The sequence below is a fragment of the Anastrepha ludens genome, chromosome 2, assembly GCF_028408465.1.
Source record: "Anastrepha ludens isolate Willacy chromosome 2, idAnaLude1.1, whole genome shotgun sequence".
NCBI classification, from domain to species: domain Eukaryota; kingdom Metazoa; phylum Arthropoda; class Insecta; order Diptera; family Tephritidae; genus Anastrepha; species Anastrepha ludens.
Window position 1 is genome coordinate 37,722,087 of NC_071498.1, and position 11,648 is coordinate 37,733,734.

The 11,648-nt window shown below is 37.1% G+C and overlaps 5 protein-coding genes across 5 annotated transcripts; 2 read left to right on the plus strand and 3 right to left on the minus strand.

Annotated features, from left to right (window-relative positions):
- Positions 1-1,868: 1,868 nt before the first annotated feature.
- LOC128858384 (cilium assembly protein DZIP1L) lies at positions 1,869-6,907 on the plus strand. The gene is made up of 5 exons (XM_054094656.1): positions 1,869-1,982; positions 2,049-3,722; positions 5,979-6,135; positions 6,198-6,360; positions 6,422-6,907. Exons 1-5 carry the CDS (start codon positions 1,883-1,885, stop codon positions 6,905-6,907), a joined length of 2,580 nt encoding a protein of 859 aa, XP_053950631.1. The 5' UTR covers positions 1,869-1,882.
- Positions 6,908-6,950: 43 nt separating this feature from the next.
- Positions 6,951-7,941, minus strand: LOC128868701 (DNA replication complex GINS protein SLD5). The gene is made up of 3 exons (XM_054111115.1): positions 7,707-7,941; positions 7,193-7,646; positions 6,951-7,130 (listed from the first exon to the last, which is right to left on the minus strand). The coding sequence occupies exons 1-3, from the start codon at positions 7,803-7,805 to the stop codon at positions 7,009-7,011; spliced, it is 675 nt and encodes a 224-aa protein (XP_053967090.1). The 5' UTR covers positions 7,806-7,941; the 3' UTR covers positions 6,951-7,008.
- A 1,705-nt stretch (positions 7,942-9,646) lies between these two features.
- Positions 9,647-10,483, plus strand: LOC128868777 (pre-rRNA-processing protein TSR2 homolog). Its single transcript, XM_054111274.1, has 3 exons — positions 9,647-9,816; positions 9,874-10,012; positions 10,072-10,483. The coding sequence occupies exons 1-3, from the start codon at positions 9,700-9,702 to the stop codon at positions 10,398-10,400; spliced, it is 585 nt and encodes a 194-aa protein (XP_053967249.1). The 5' UTR covers positions 9,647-9,699; the 3' UTR covers positions 10,401-10,483.
- LOC128868779 (phosphatidylinositol N-acetylglucosaminyltransferase subunit P) lies at positions 10,470-11,005 on the minus strand. Its single transcript, XM_054111288.1, has one exon. The coding sequence runs from the start codon at positions 11,003-11,005 to the stop codon at positions 10,508-10,510; it is 498 nt and encodes a 165-aa protein (XP_053967263.1). The 3' UTR covers positions 10,470-10,507.
- Positions 10,971-11,454, minus strand: LOC128868788 (uncharacterized). Its single transcript, XM_054111298.1, has 2 exons — positions 11,317-11,454; positions 10,971-11,256 (listed from the first exon to the last, which is right to left on the minus strand). Exons 1-2 carry the CDS (start codon positions 11,382-11,384, stop codon positions 10,971-10,973), a joined length of 354 nt encoding a protein of 117 aa, XP_053967273.1. The 5' UTR covers positions 11,385-11,454.
- Between the last annotated feature and the right edge of the window lie 194 nt (positions 11,455-11,648).

Below are 11,648 nucleotides of genomic sequence, written 5' to 3' on the forward strand. Positions count from 1 at the left end.
CATTCTCTGCCAACTCTTGTTGTAACAATGATAGAGGGATGTTATCATCTGAAGCCCACCTCTGAGAATGAATATGCTTCAAACAAGACTTTATAGAAGAATTGGGTACCCTGTCCCAAGATCGTTTAAGCAATCCATAAGCGTCCTTTAAACTGAATTGTTTCAAAAAAATGTCTGAATCATCCGCTACAGAGCTTACCAGTTCACACAAGAGATTTTTTTTGTAAAACAGCTTAGTTAGTCGTATCGTGTTCTGATCCATGGGTTGAATAATACTAGTACAATTTGGTGGTAAAAACATAGTTTTATATTGCCCACATTCAGATACCAGCGACTCTCCATGACACTTCGCATTATCCAGTAACACTAAAGCTTTTTTGGGCAAATTATTTTCAATTTGATAGTCTTTTACCTGTGGTATAAACGATTTAAAAAACCATTCAGTAAAAATATATGTTGTCATCCATGCATTTTTCGATGCGTAATATTCAACAATATGTTGTTTTTTAAACGAACAAGGATTTTTTGATTTCCCAACCACAGCAATGTTAAGCTTGTGAGTTCCAGATTTGTTAGCACAGCACAAGAAGATGATTCTCTCTTTGCTCATTTTGGTACCAGGAGCAGACTTTTCTTTACAATGCACTAAAGTTTTTTCTGGAAACATTTTCCAAAAGAGTCCAGACTCATCATCATTGTAAAGTTGGTCGTCAATCAGATTTTCAGTCTCGATAATGTCATAGAGCTTATTTTGAAAATCAGGTACAAGATCAGGTCTAGCAGATAAGGATTCGCCGCATATTTTCAAAGTTCGCACAGAAAATCGCTTCTTAAAATTTTGCAACCATCCGTCACTAGCGTGAAATGATTGATTCGGATACATTTTTAGATAAAGTAATTTAGCTTTTTGTCGTAAAATTTCTGCTGAAATGGTTTGATGCCGTGACCGCTTCTCTTCAAACCAAGCATACAACTTAATCTCTAATTCTTCATTCTCTCCCGATTTGAGTGTCTTGTGCTGTTTTAAAAGTTTGGCATCAGAATTCTCAGCAAATCTTATAAAAGAATAAATATGTAATATATGTACAGTAATATTTACAGAATACATTTTTTACACAGGTTTTTTACCTTTTAATATTTTCAGCATTTCTTTTTATGTCGCAAATTGTTGAAGCTCCTACACCAAATTTCTTTGCTAAAACTTTTCCTGATTGTCCACGATTTACTTCTTCTATTATTTTAAGCTTATCAGCTAATGACAGTGTTTTATGTGCACGTTTTTTTGCCATGTTATTTAAATTGATGTTTTCGCGATTAATACCACAACTAAACTATTCGCAACAAGATAAATACAAACTTACATACATAGAAGGCTCTGTATTTCAATAATGTCCCGTTAGTTTTAAAATTCCGTTCATGGTTTTGTAAAAAAACAGACTCAAAAATAAAAAAACAAAAATTCGGTTTAGCGAGCTTGCAACGAATGCGGACTATAGAGCACGTAATGCGTCATAAATTCAATTCGGATTACTGGATAATTCAGATTACACACCTTCGGATTAGCGAGCTGGCACTGTATTACTATTTTACTTTTTCGAAAGCTGCTTTTTGAAACTCAGTTCTCATAATCCATCGTCATTTTATTTTCTACCCAACCACCACATTGCACACCTAATATCATACATGAAACGTAGATATGTATTGCTTATAAGACATGGTGCAATACCACCCTCCCAAATGTATAACCTCATAGTTGAAAGGCGTTGCTTGGCGACCACTGTCAACTGTCGCGCCAAACAAAAATAAATCCATACTTTCAGGAAGCACCGCATATTTTCATTTTATTTGTGCCTATATAAGTAGAATCAGTTAGCACTTTACAATGGCTATAAATTTTAATTACAATTATCCACAAGTTGCGCGTGAGGCCGGTTTCAAGCTGCGCCAATACAAGGATGGACCTATAGACTGGCGTATCTTAGGTAAGCTACCCACAGGCGTTGAAGCAGAGTTGCATTATCCGGTGTAAAAACTCTTCCCCTCCATAGGTTCTATCGAAATTGAGAGGCTTTTGCAAGATCAACGACTCGAGCAGGTGGACGCCCTATTGGCTCATCTCTCCGAAGCGCCATTGGCCACCATACTAGATACAAATATCTTAGACAGCGGCATTGCCAAGTACTTCGTAGTCTCCCAGTTTGCCATACAGTACCTGCTCTTCTGTCGTAAATTTCTGGACGAAACAATACGTGAGTTGCGCGAGGCGCATGCCAATTCGCAAATGGATGTAGCGAAACTGCGCAAATCGCTGGTCGAATCAAACAATGAAATTTTACAGCTGCACAAAAAGATCACACAAATCGAGGCCATACATGAAGTGGTATATCCATGTCATATGTGTACAAAGAGCTTCATCAGCAATGAAGCGCTAAATATACACATCAACCGGCGTCATATGACACGTGTGTCAAATAGTGGAGTGGCAAATATCGGCAGCGCTGTTGGCAGCAATGTAGGCGGCATAGCTGAACGCCGCACCGACACACCCGCCAGCGGAAATACAAAGGAGCGTGAGCATAATGACCTGCAGTTGATTAATGCTATCAAGTTGGAACTGGAAATTAAGCAGCTAAAAGAGCGTCTAAACAACGCAGAACGCGATATACGTGAACGCAGTGCGGTTTCCTCAAATAGCAGACGCGCTTCCACACGCGAACCACCAAAAGCTTTGAAAAGCGTAGCCATACAGAGCGAATTGCTCGAGACAAAGGAGCAGGATGATGGCGCAGATGCCACTCTAAACAGCATCAGTACGGATAGCAGCGAAGTGAAGGAACGCAAAGCGCAATTGAGCAAACTGCAGTCGAAAATACAAGAATTCGAAGTGTGGCGCGAGTCGCAGCAGGTCAATAATGAAGAGTGCATAGCGGAGATAAATCGTAAGCTTGGCGAAATTGTGCACACGTTGGAGGAGACGAAAGCTACACCAGTGACTATCATCACACCTGTCGAACCGAAAGCTAATCACAAGGCAGCGGATGCCGATGACGATGCAGCAGCGCAACAGAGACGCGGCTCACCCTCGGTAGAAGATCTCGAGCGATTGTTAACACAGAAAGTTGTTGAAATTGGACAAAAAAGCGCCGAAAAACTTGAGGAATTTGTACAAACCATGGAAAATAACTATAAAGAGAAGTTGGATGAACTCGAGCGCGAGATAAAAAAGTGTAATCAAGCAGAGTTTGCGCGAGTGAACGTAATGAAAGATACTGTCATGAAAGATACTGTCATGAAAACTGCAGGAGAGGAAGCATTGCCATTAACAGCTTCTACACCAGAAATGAATATGCTGCCGCATAACATCACATATACTGTGGATGCAGTGGATCCCACTGAGAGCGATTCCAGTTTAAGTGCCGAGCGCAAGCCTGAACCCGCAAAGCGCATGCCGCGCATTAAATGCAACCCAACTGCAGTACCAGAACTGGATGTTATCGATAAGCCTGCAAATAATGATGAAACATATGTTATTAACGAAACTGGGCATGGAGAAAAGACGACTTTAGTAAAGCCAAAGCCAAGTGCGCGCAAACACAGAAATGTTGAAACAGCTTTGTCCAATAAAAAAAAGTCTTTGGGTGAAGATTTGTATTCGCTGAGCACGGAAAGCAACAGAACATTTGTGAAAGCAGAAAAGGCTGGCGCTATGGTGAAAATTAAGGGTATGTAACGATTTATAAATGTTTAGCCCTGTCTAGTGGACAGTATATCACCCCACCATTCCCATGGCAGCCGGTTCTATGTTACCGAAATGACTCGGGTATTTATGAAAAATGTCTCAAATAGTAACATGAAGGGTATACAGTTATATTTGAGTAGTGAATTATATTAGAGGAAATATAGGTGAAAAGAGCATTCATATTTCAAACATATTGCAGTTTGCGAAAATCAACAAATTAAAAGACGAAGTGCCTAAAGATATGCCATTGCCGCCACACCTATTCATCAGGCCTCTTCGTTTCGCCAAGCGTTAGCAAGTGGCGAATAGGGAATGCAACTGGCATAAATGAACTGGGAATAGAGCTGCCTTAAATTACATGTGCTTGTAAGATGGTGAGTTATACCAGTTTTATGAGGTATAACCATACTCGCTAGCGGCGAATCTTACTCGATAACTTTGTTGTTGCTTGCGCACGCAAATGTTTCGCAAGTTAGTCGAGCAGGAAAGTGGCGAATCGAAGGCGCATATTCTCATATATGTACATACGTTTTTCACATACAAAATTTGGTTATACAATAAATATTAAAATCCACAAAATGTATAACTGACGTGCCTAAAGGTATGCCACATTATTCCATAAAAAAGTTACTGGTTGTTCAAGAAGTTTTGCAGTTCGATAAGAGAAGACTACTAGCTTAATTTTTTTTAATTTATTTTTTTATTTTTTTTTTTTTGTTTGTTTTTTGTTTTTTTGTTAGGTTGCTACACTTTTCATATGAACGTATATGAAATTGCATTTTATTCTGTGTTTACAAGACATTTAGTATCGACGTGCCACAGTATTTTCTACAATGGGAAAAATCAAGTATCGCGCAGTATTTGAATTTTTTTTTTTTTGGAATGTTTAAGAGCAAAGAAAATTTATGAGCGAATATTGAAAGTGTGCAAGGACTTTTCGCCATCAATTAGTACAACAGAAAGATGGGTTGTTGAATTGAAACGTGACCCTACAAGCCTTGAAGACGATCCACGTCAAGAACTTCCAAAAACAGCAGCAGCAGAAATCATAGAAAAAAGGACAGGATATCGTATTGGAAAACCGCCGAGTGGCGAAAGAGATTTATTAGAAGCCCTAGGCATCTCATTGGGCATTATAAACAATATTCTGACTAAAGTATTGGGTTTCAGAAAGTTGTGTGCACAATGGGTGCCGCATCCGCTAACAGTGGAGCAAAAACATATTCGAATGCGACTTTCTCAGCAACATTTAGAGCGTTTTTGAAAGGATAACGAGGATTTTGTGCATCGATTCACCACTATGGATGAAACTTGGGTCTATCACCATGATCCTAAATCAAAACAAGAGGCTAAAGAGTAGTGTGAACCTGGTTATTCGGCTCCAAAACGAGTTCGTGCCCAGAAATCGGTCAATAAAGTGTTAGCACCTGTTTTTTGGAATGCGACAGGAATTTTCTTAATGGATTACTTGCAAACTGGTAAAGCAATAAACTCTGAATATCATTGTAACCTTTAAGACCAGCTGAAAGAAAAAAATCCTGAAAAAAGGCCCAGTTTGCAAAGGAAAAAAATTATCTAGAATTATTATCCAAAATCTATTAATTCAAATTCGAATTGTTGGAGCATCCACCGTATTCACCAAATTTGGCCCCTATGGTCTGTGCCAGACCTAAAAACTGCAGACGCCGAAAGCGTTTTTCATTAAATGTTGAAGTCATAACAGCTGTGGAAGCGTATTTTGCAGCCCTTTGTAAATGGGATTGATGTACAGACTATACTGATAATAATGTGTATTTCAAACTGCAAAACTTATTAAACAACCTAGTAATTTGAGCTCAGCGATATTTGCAATAGTTATAGTGGTTCAGCTCTTATTTCTTTTTTAATACTTTCAATATTTTGAACTACACACTCACGAATTCTTCGATAACCTTAAAAAATACATAAAGAAAAGGCGCTTTAAAGTTCTTCCCAGCATCCTACCAACCTGTTAATTTTTTATAAAGTTTATAATAAAACGAAAAAGAGTTTGAACCCCACTATTTTTACTGAATAAAAAATTAAGTTTAAAAAAAATCGAAAACGAGTTTTAACACCACCATTTTTTCCAATAATTAATTAAAAAAAACTACAAGTATGATTTTTGCAAGTTTTATATTCATCTTAAGTCTTGTTATTTCATATTTTGAACCTTTGAACTCACATCAACTTCTTTAATACGTTAATAATACTATTTTAGAATCACAAAAATCCCTGCTCGACGCAAAGGAAAACGACAGCACAGACATTACGGAGACCCTAAGTAGTGAAAGCGAGAGTGAGGGAAGCAGCAGCAATACAGAGCCAGAACCACTTCCTACGGCGCCAGTAAAGCTCAAACAAAAAATAAAACTCAAGTAAGCACAATTACGTTTGGGAAAATTATCAATTAAATGTTAAGCATTTTAATTTTAAATAGGGAACCACTAAAACAAAAGCCTTTCACTCGAAATAATGCGCAGCGAATGTTAAATAAACGATTATTCGCAATCGGTTTAGAGCCAAAGTCAAATAGCATAACAACAGCAGCAATGAAACGGCTAAATGCAGAACTTGCAGACAAACGGCATAAATTAAAACAGGTGATGTATGGGTGCCTTAATAAGTAGCACTAATCAATAACGTAATTCTATTTAAACACAGAAATATCCAAATTTCCACGCAACGCGTAACAAGATCAAGAAGCTTGTGGACAAACTTTGCTCCACACAACTACCAGCGCCTGTCGAAGATATGCTCAAGCACAACAAACCAATTAAACCACGAACAACGTACGATGTACAACTTGAAGAGAGCATACCACTCTCTTCTAACGCTGGTAGTTTTGAAACTCTCGAAGTCACTTCCACGCCAATTCAAACACCACAAAGTTTACGCGAAAATGATGCATTCAAACAGCGTTTGGAACGCATTCTTGCATCCCCAATGCGCCGACCAAACTTTGACGATGGACGAGTGAGTGAGCAACTAACGACTGCACAAGTGCATGCATTGCCAAAAGGAGCGCCTATACCGCTAACGCGTAAACGTGTTATGTTTAATACGCTTAGCCAAAGCGCTACCGTAAGTGGTGCTACAAGTGAAGTTGAACCTGGAACTGGTAAAGCCATTGCCAAGGAATTAATGTGAATTTGGTTGTTTGATATTGCATTTGAAAAAAAAATAATAATAATAAACTATAAAACAGTAATTTATAATTATACTAAGTATTATTAAGTAGTCACTTCTATTTATATTAACTGCGCTTGATTTTTATGAATGAGATCTGATACTAGCTGGTACGGTATTATGTGCTGCGAGCCCGCAGCTAAATCCACTTCCTCGTCATCAACTCCAACGACAACAGCAGGCACTATGAATAAAAGCAATATTTTCTGTACCTGCATTTAACACAATTTGTAGCTCCGCTCTTACCCGCCACATTCGCTTTAATAAAGACGTGACTCATTAGGTTGGGCCGCACAATTCGTTGTTCGGCCTCTGAACGTTGCATATTAGGCATGTATTGCAAAGCCACTTGTTGGAAATATTGCTCCACATTATCCCCATACTCCTGCGCATACTTTGATTCTTCTGGTGAAAGACGTTTTTCAGACACGTCTCGTGCTTCTTCCTCATTTAGTATATGACGCGTGTAATTCTCAATTTTTTGCAAGCGACAACGCAGATAGCTAGCCATCACATATCGTATGCGTTCCAGTTCCATTTGATGCACAATGAATCGAAAGTCATTCTTATCCAAATCCTTCATGTTCTCCTCCATATGTGCGACCTGACCCAGCATCAATTCCAACATGTCGGTTTGATGTTGAAGGATTTCTGGTGCGCACAATTCATTCTGCCATGCTGTTTCCACAATTTCCAACACCTATGAAAGAAAGAAGCGATTTAGAAGGCATATGATTAACCTACATGAGTATTTTAGCACTTTCTGTGCCGTAATCAGTTCTTCCTCATCCGCCTGTTCATCGAAGTCCTCTATGTGTTCGGAATCGCTTAAAGGCGGTATGATATCGCCCTCAGACATAACGTTCGTTGTTTTATCTTTTACTTAAGGAAAATCGTAAAAATACTTGTGATTTGAATTATTTTTGGTCGTGCCGCGATAGTGCAAATAAAAATGTAAACAATATTAGGGTTGCTTTCGGCAATGATTAACCCTAGACTGTGCAAATTCACAAGCGAGCAATCAAGCAAAATTATAAGTGGTAGTCATATAAACTGATAAACTTGGCAAAATGGTAATATTATAAACTTGATATATAGCTGTCAAAATTGGAATAGAGATCTATCTAACTAAAGTTTATCAAAAGATTTGTATAATTGAATGTATAAATTTAAACAAAATGCAAACGTTTACAAAACTAAGTATAACATTCGAAAGGTAACTTATATACGACAAAAGTTGCAAGAAACAAATTTTGTTTAGAAAATTTGTCCCAAATAATTTCATTAAAAAGTGTGTTCAATTACTTTTTATTTGAAATACCTCGTATACCTTATATACAAAACTATAAGCAATTAAGGATTTAGGATTATCCACGCAATATTTATTGTCGCAACATTTAAGGATTTAGGGCTCTACCCGCAGTATTTATTACCGTAGCATTATGTACTTTGCTTTCGACTACACTTTGAAACAAACTATAATTGTAACAACTTGAGCTCCGCTATACACTACGTCTTCTTGTCAATCGGTTCTTAATGTGAACCACACCTAAACGTTAAGTTTTTTTCTGCATTTCATTCGACATTATTCAATTTCAGACTAACTCAATTTGAACCATGGAAAGATAAACAATCGAGCACCGCGTTAAAGTTATTCAGGCTTATTATGAAAACGGGTGTTCAAATCAAAATGAATATATCGCGCACTTCGCGACCTACAGCTATCCACAAATTATTGCAAATAGCATAGCTGAAGTTGCACTGCTGAGGATTTTTTCAATGCGATCTCAGGCCTCCTACACAGAATGGAGTTCTATGCAAAAATCTGTGGATAGCATAGCAGGAGTTGAACTGATGGGGTTGTTTCTTCAATATGCCAAAGAAAAATTACAAATATTCATGTGATATTTCAAATGAACAATAAATTATTATTAAGGTTTTATATTTGCACAGGAAATTTTCGAAACAAAATCGGTTTATATAACCGTATTCGTATATCTCCATAAAATTAATATTTTTTTAAAAACTCGCACAAAAAGTTAAGTTATATTAATTGTTTCCATTAAAATAAATTAGCTACCCAGTGATGTACCTGTTTCATAAATAGCCGAGTGATTTTAATACGTTAAATTGACCTGTGATAACACTTTTAAAAAGCGTAAAAATTTATGTGGAACTTCATTTTTTTTAGCGAAACGGTGCGCATTTTTATTTTTCCCATCATTCATCTCAAAATCGGAAAAAAGCAGAAACGTAAATTCTTCGAACTGCAATGAACATAGATCCAATTAGCACTGCATCTGTATGGATTTGTTATCTGAAAGAACGACTTCCAGTTCTTTCGGAATATGCAAGATTCCAATCGGCTCTGTATCTCACGATCATTTTATAGATTGCTTATTTAATAGGCCTTGAAAATAGCAACGTTTTAACAATTTTGTGTTTCAGTTGGTGATTCATTAAAAACAGTAATCCTCTATGGAATATAAATATTTTCCTTGTATACTTAAGTTATATATACTGGCAGTTTGAAGATATTACTAATTTATAAGAAATATTATTAGTTCATATAATAAATCACATCTTTCTAGTTTAATTAAAAAAATTAAACAGCACATGACTTTCGGTGCATTGGCTAGCAGGGAAATGAATTTCTAAGCCTGCTTAATACAACCCTACCTTCACGTGTAAGTGACATTTGTTTTGACAATATTTGCACACTTCTTTTTAAATCAAACAAAAATAGAAATAAGATGTCCCAAATAGATTTCCAAAAAAATTTTCGCTTAGTTTTGGAGCAAATATTCAATAGTTGGCAAAATCTGCGTTTGGCTGTGGAACATGGAATGGGTGGACGCAATGGGCAACAGGTACAATAAAGTTAGACAAGTATTTATTAGGCACAATAATACAACTCTAACTTCCAGCTAGCAATAGAGATCATGGAATACACTTATAAATATTGCATAGGAAATGAAAACATAACACAAGGTGAGCTGCAAGATGTTTTGGAGGAACTATTGGATCAAGAATTTGACACAATATGCGAGGATAATTCCATACCTGGTACATATCCCAAATGTAAATTTGGTAAACAATAACAGGAATATTAGTTTGATTTTCAGAAATCTGTCGCAATTTATTACGATATAAAGCACTATGCATCAATGGGGAATATGCCCAAATAGAAAGCGAATTGAGCAAACTGCCGAAAAGCAAAGAATGGCTACGACCTGATGTAAAAATTGTATATACACCCATTGCAGGGGAGGACTCTTCTTCGGACGACGAAGATGGAAGCGGTGACTCTGAGGATGGTATGGATATTGACGACGATGAAGACAATGATATAGCCAGTTGTAGTCGCGTTACACGTTCACAGACACGTCGAAAGCAGGAAGAATTTGTAGAGCCAGAAGCTGGCTGGACAACGGTTCGTAGTAAAAGAAAATAATGAGTACTGATGAGGTTTACCACCACATCACCAACTTTGTAGAAAACATTGTAGAGTAAAATATCGATATTCTCAAACGCAAACGTATATATTTTATTTTTAAAATTTTAATCAAAAATACTATTCACGTCCTGTAAATCTAAAAACCGCAACGTTGATATCTGTTCATGTGCTGCTGGCAAGCGATGTGTGCCATGACAAAATTCACAATTGGGAAGCACTTTACGTTCTTTTGGAGGTGTCACTTGTTTAACGTACCTCAGTTGCGCCCACGGGCAATTAATTTGGTTCTTTGCTATTTTATCACTTTCTGCATGTCGCATTAATAAAGCCGTATCCATTACGGATTCCACTTCATCTACATTAGGAGTCATAGCCAGGCCAATTGCCGGATATATGAAGAACTCAAAAACAAACATGCCCATGAGCACAAGTATGGGTAAATATGCAGCGAAATATTTATCTGGCAGATAGTTGAGACCCCAACTCTCTGTTGGTAAAAGCGCCCACATTAAATACAGAATGAACAGAGTAAAGAATAGCAAATAGAAACCAAATCCATACACCGCCCTATGTGGTGTTGGCGCAGGTGTGTGTTCCGGCATTATTGTTAGCTGCTTCAGTACTCGGCGAAAATTCTTTGATTGTATCAGTACAAAGCAAGAGAGATCCAAAAAAGGATGTAATAGCTGTACGCAGGCTCTTTACTTGGTCGGCTATAAAGTGAACTTCTATTTGATCTCCCAATAGCCTCAATTCTTTCTGAACAAAATTACGACGCGGCTCTTTATCAACACTTAGCACACGGTAAATTATCTCCGCACGTTTTGCCGACTCGAAAGGAATTTTAATGGTACTGCGAATTGAGAAATGTAAGAATGAAAGAAAGACGTTTAATAAAAATGCTTTGACTTACGCCTCAGCAGACTTCTTATTATTTTCATTAAGTGCATCCGATCCTGCATCTGTTGGAAGAGGCATCATGAATTCAGTTTGTGTGAACACTATTCCATTATCGCCTATACCGAAGAGTGAGTAGAAACAAAAGTGTTTGCTAGGAGCAGGGTTCACTATATGAATAAAATTTTTATTTTAGTTTTTTCTACCATCATCAGTTACTCCATTGGCAAATATATACTACTTTAAATACATTCAATGTAATTCACTTATTTGTGTACTGAACCCAATTATTAAATATATAACATTTTATAATAATTATTATAAAAATCTCGTTTATATGGAATGAAT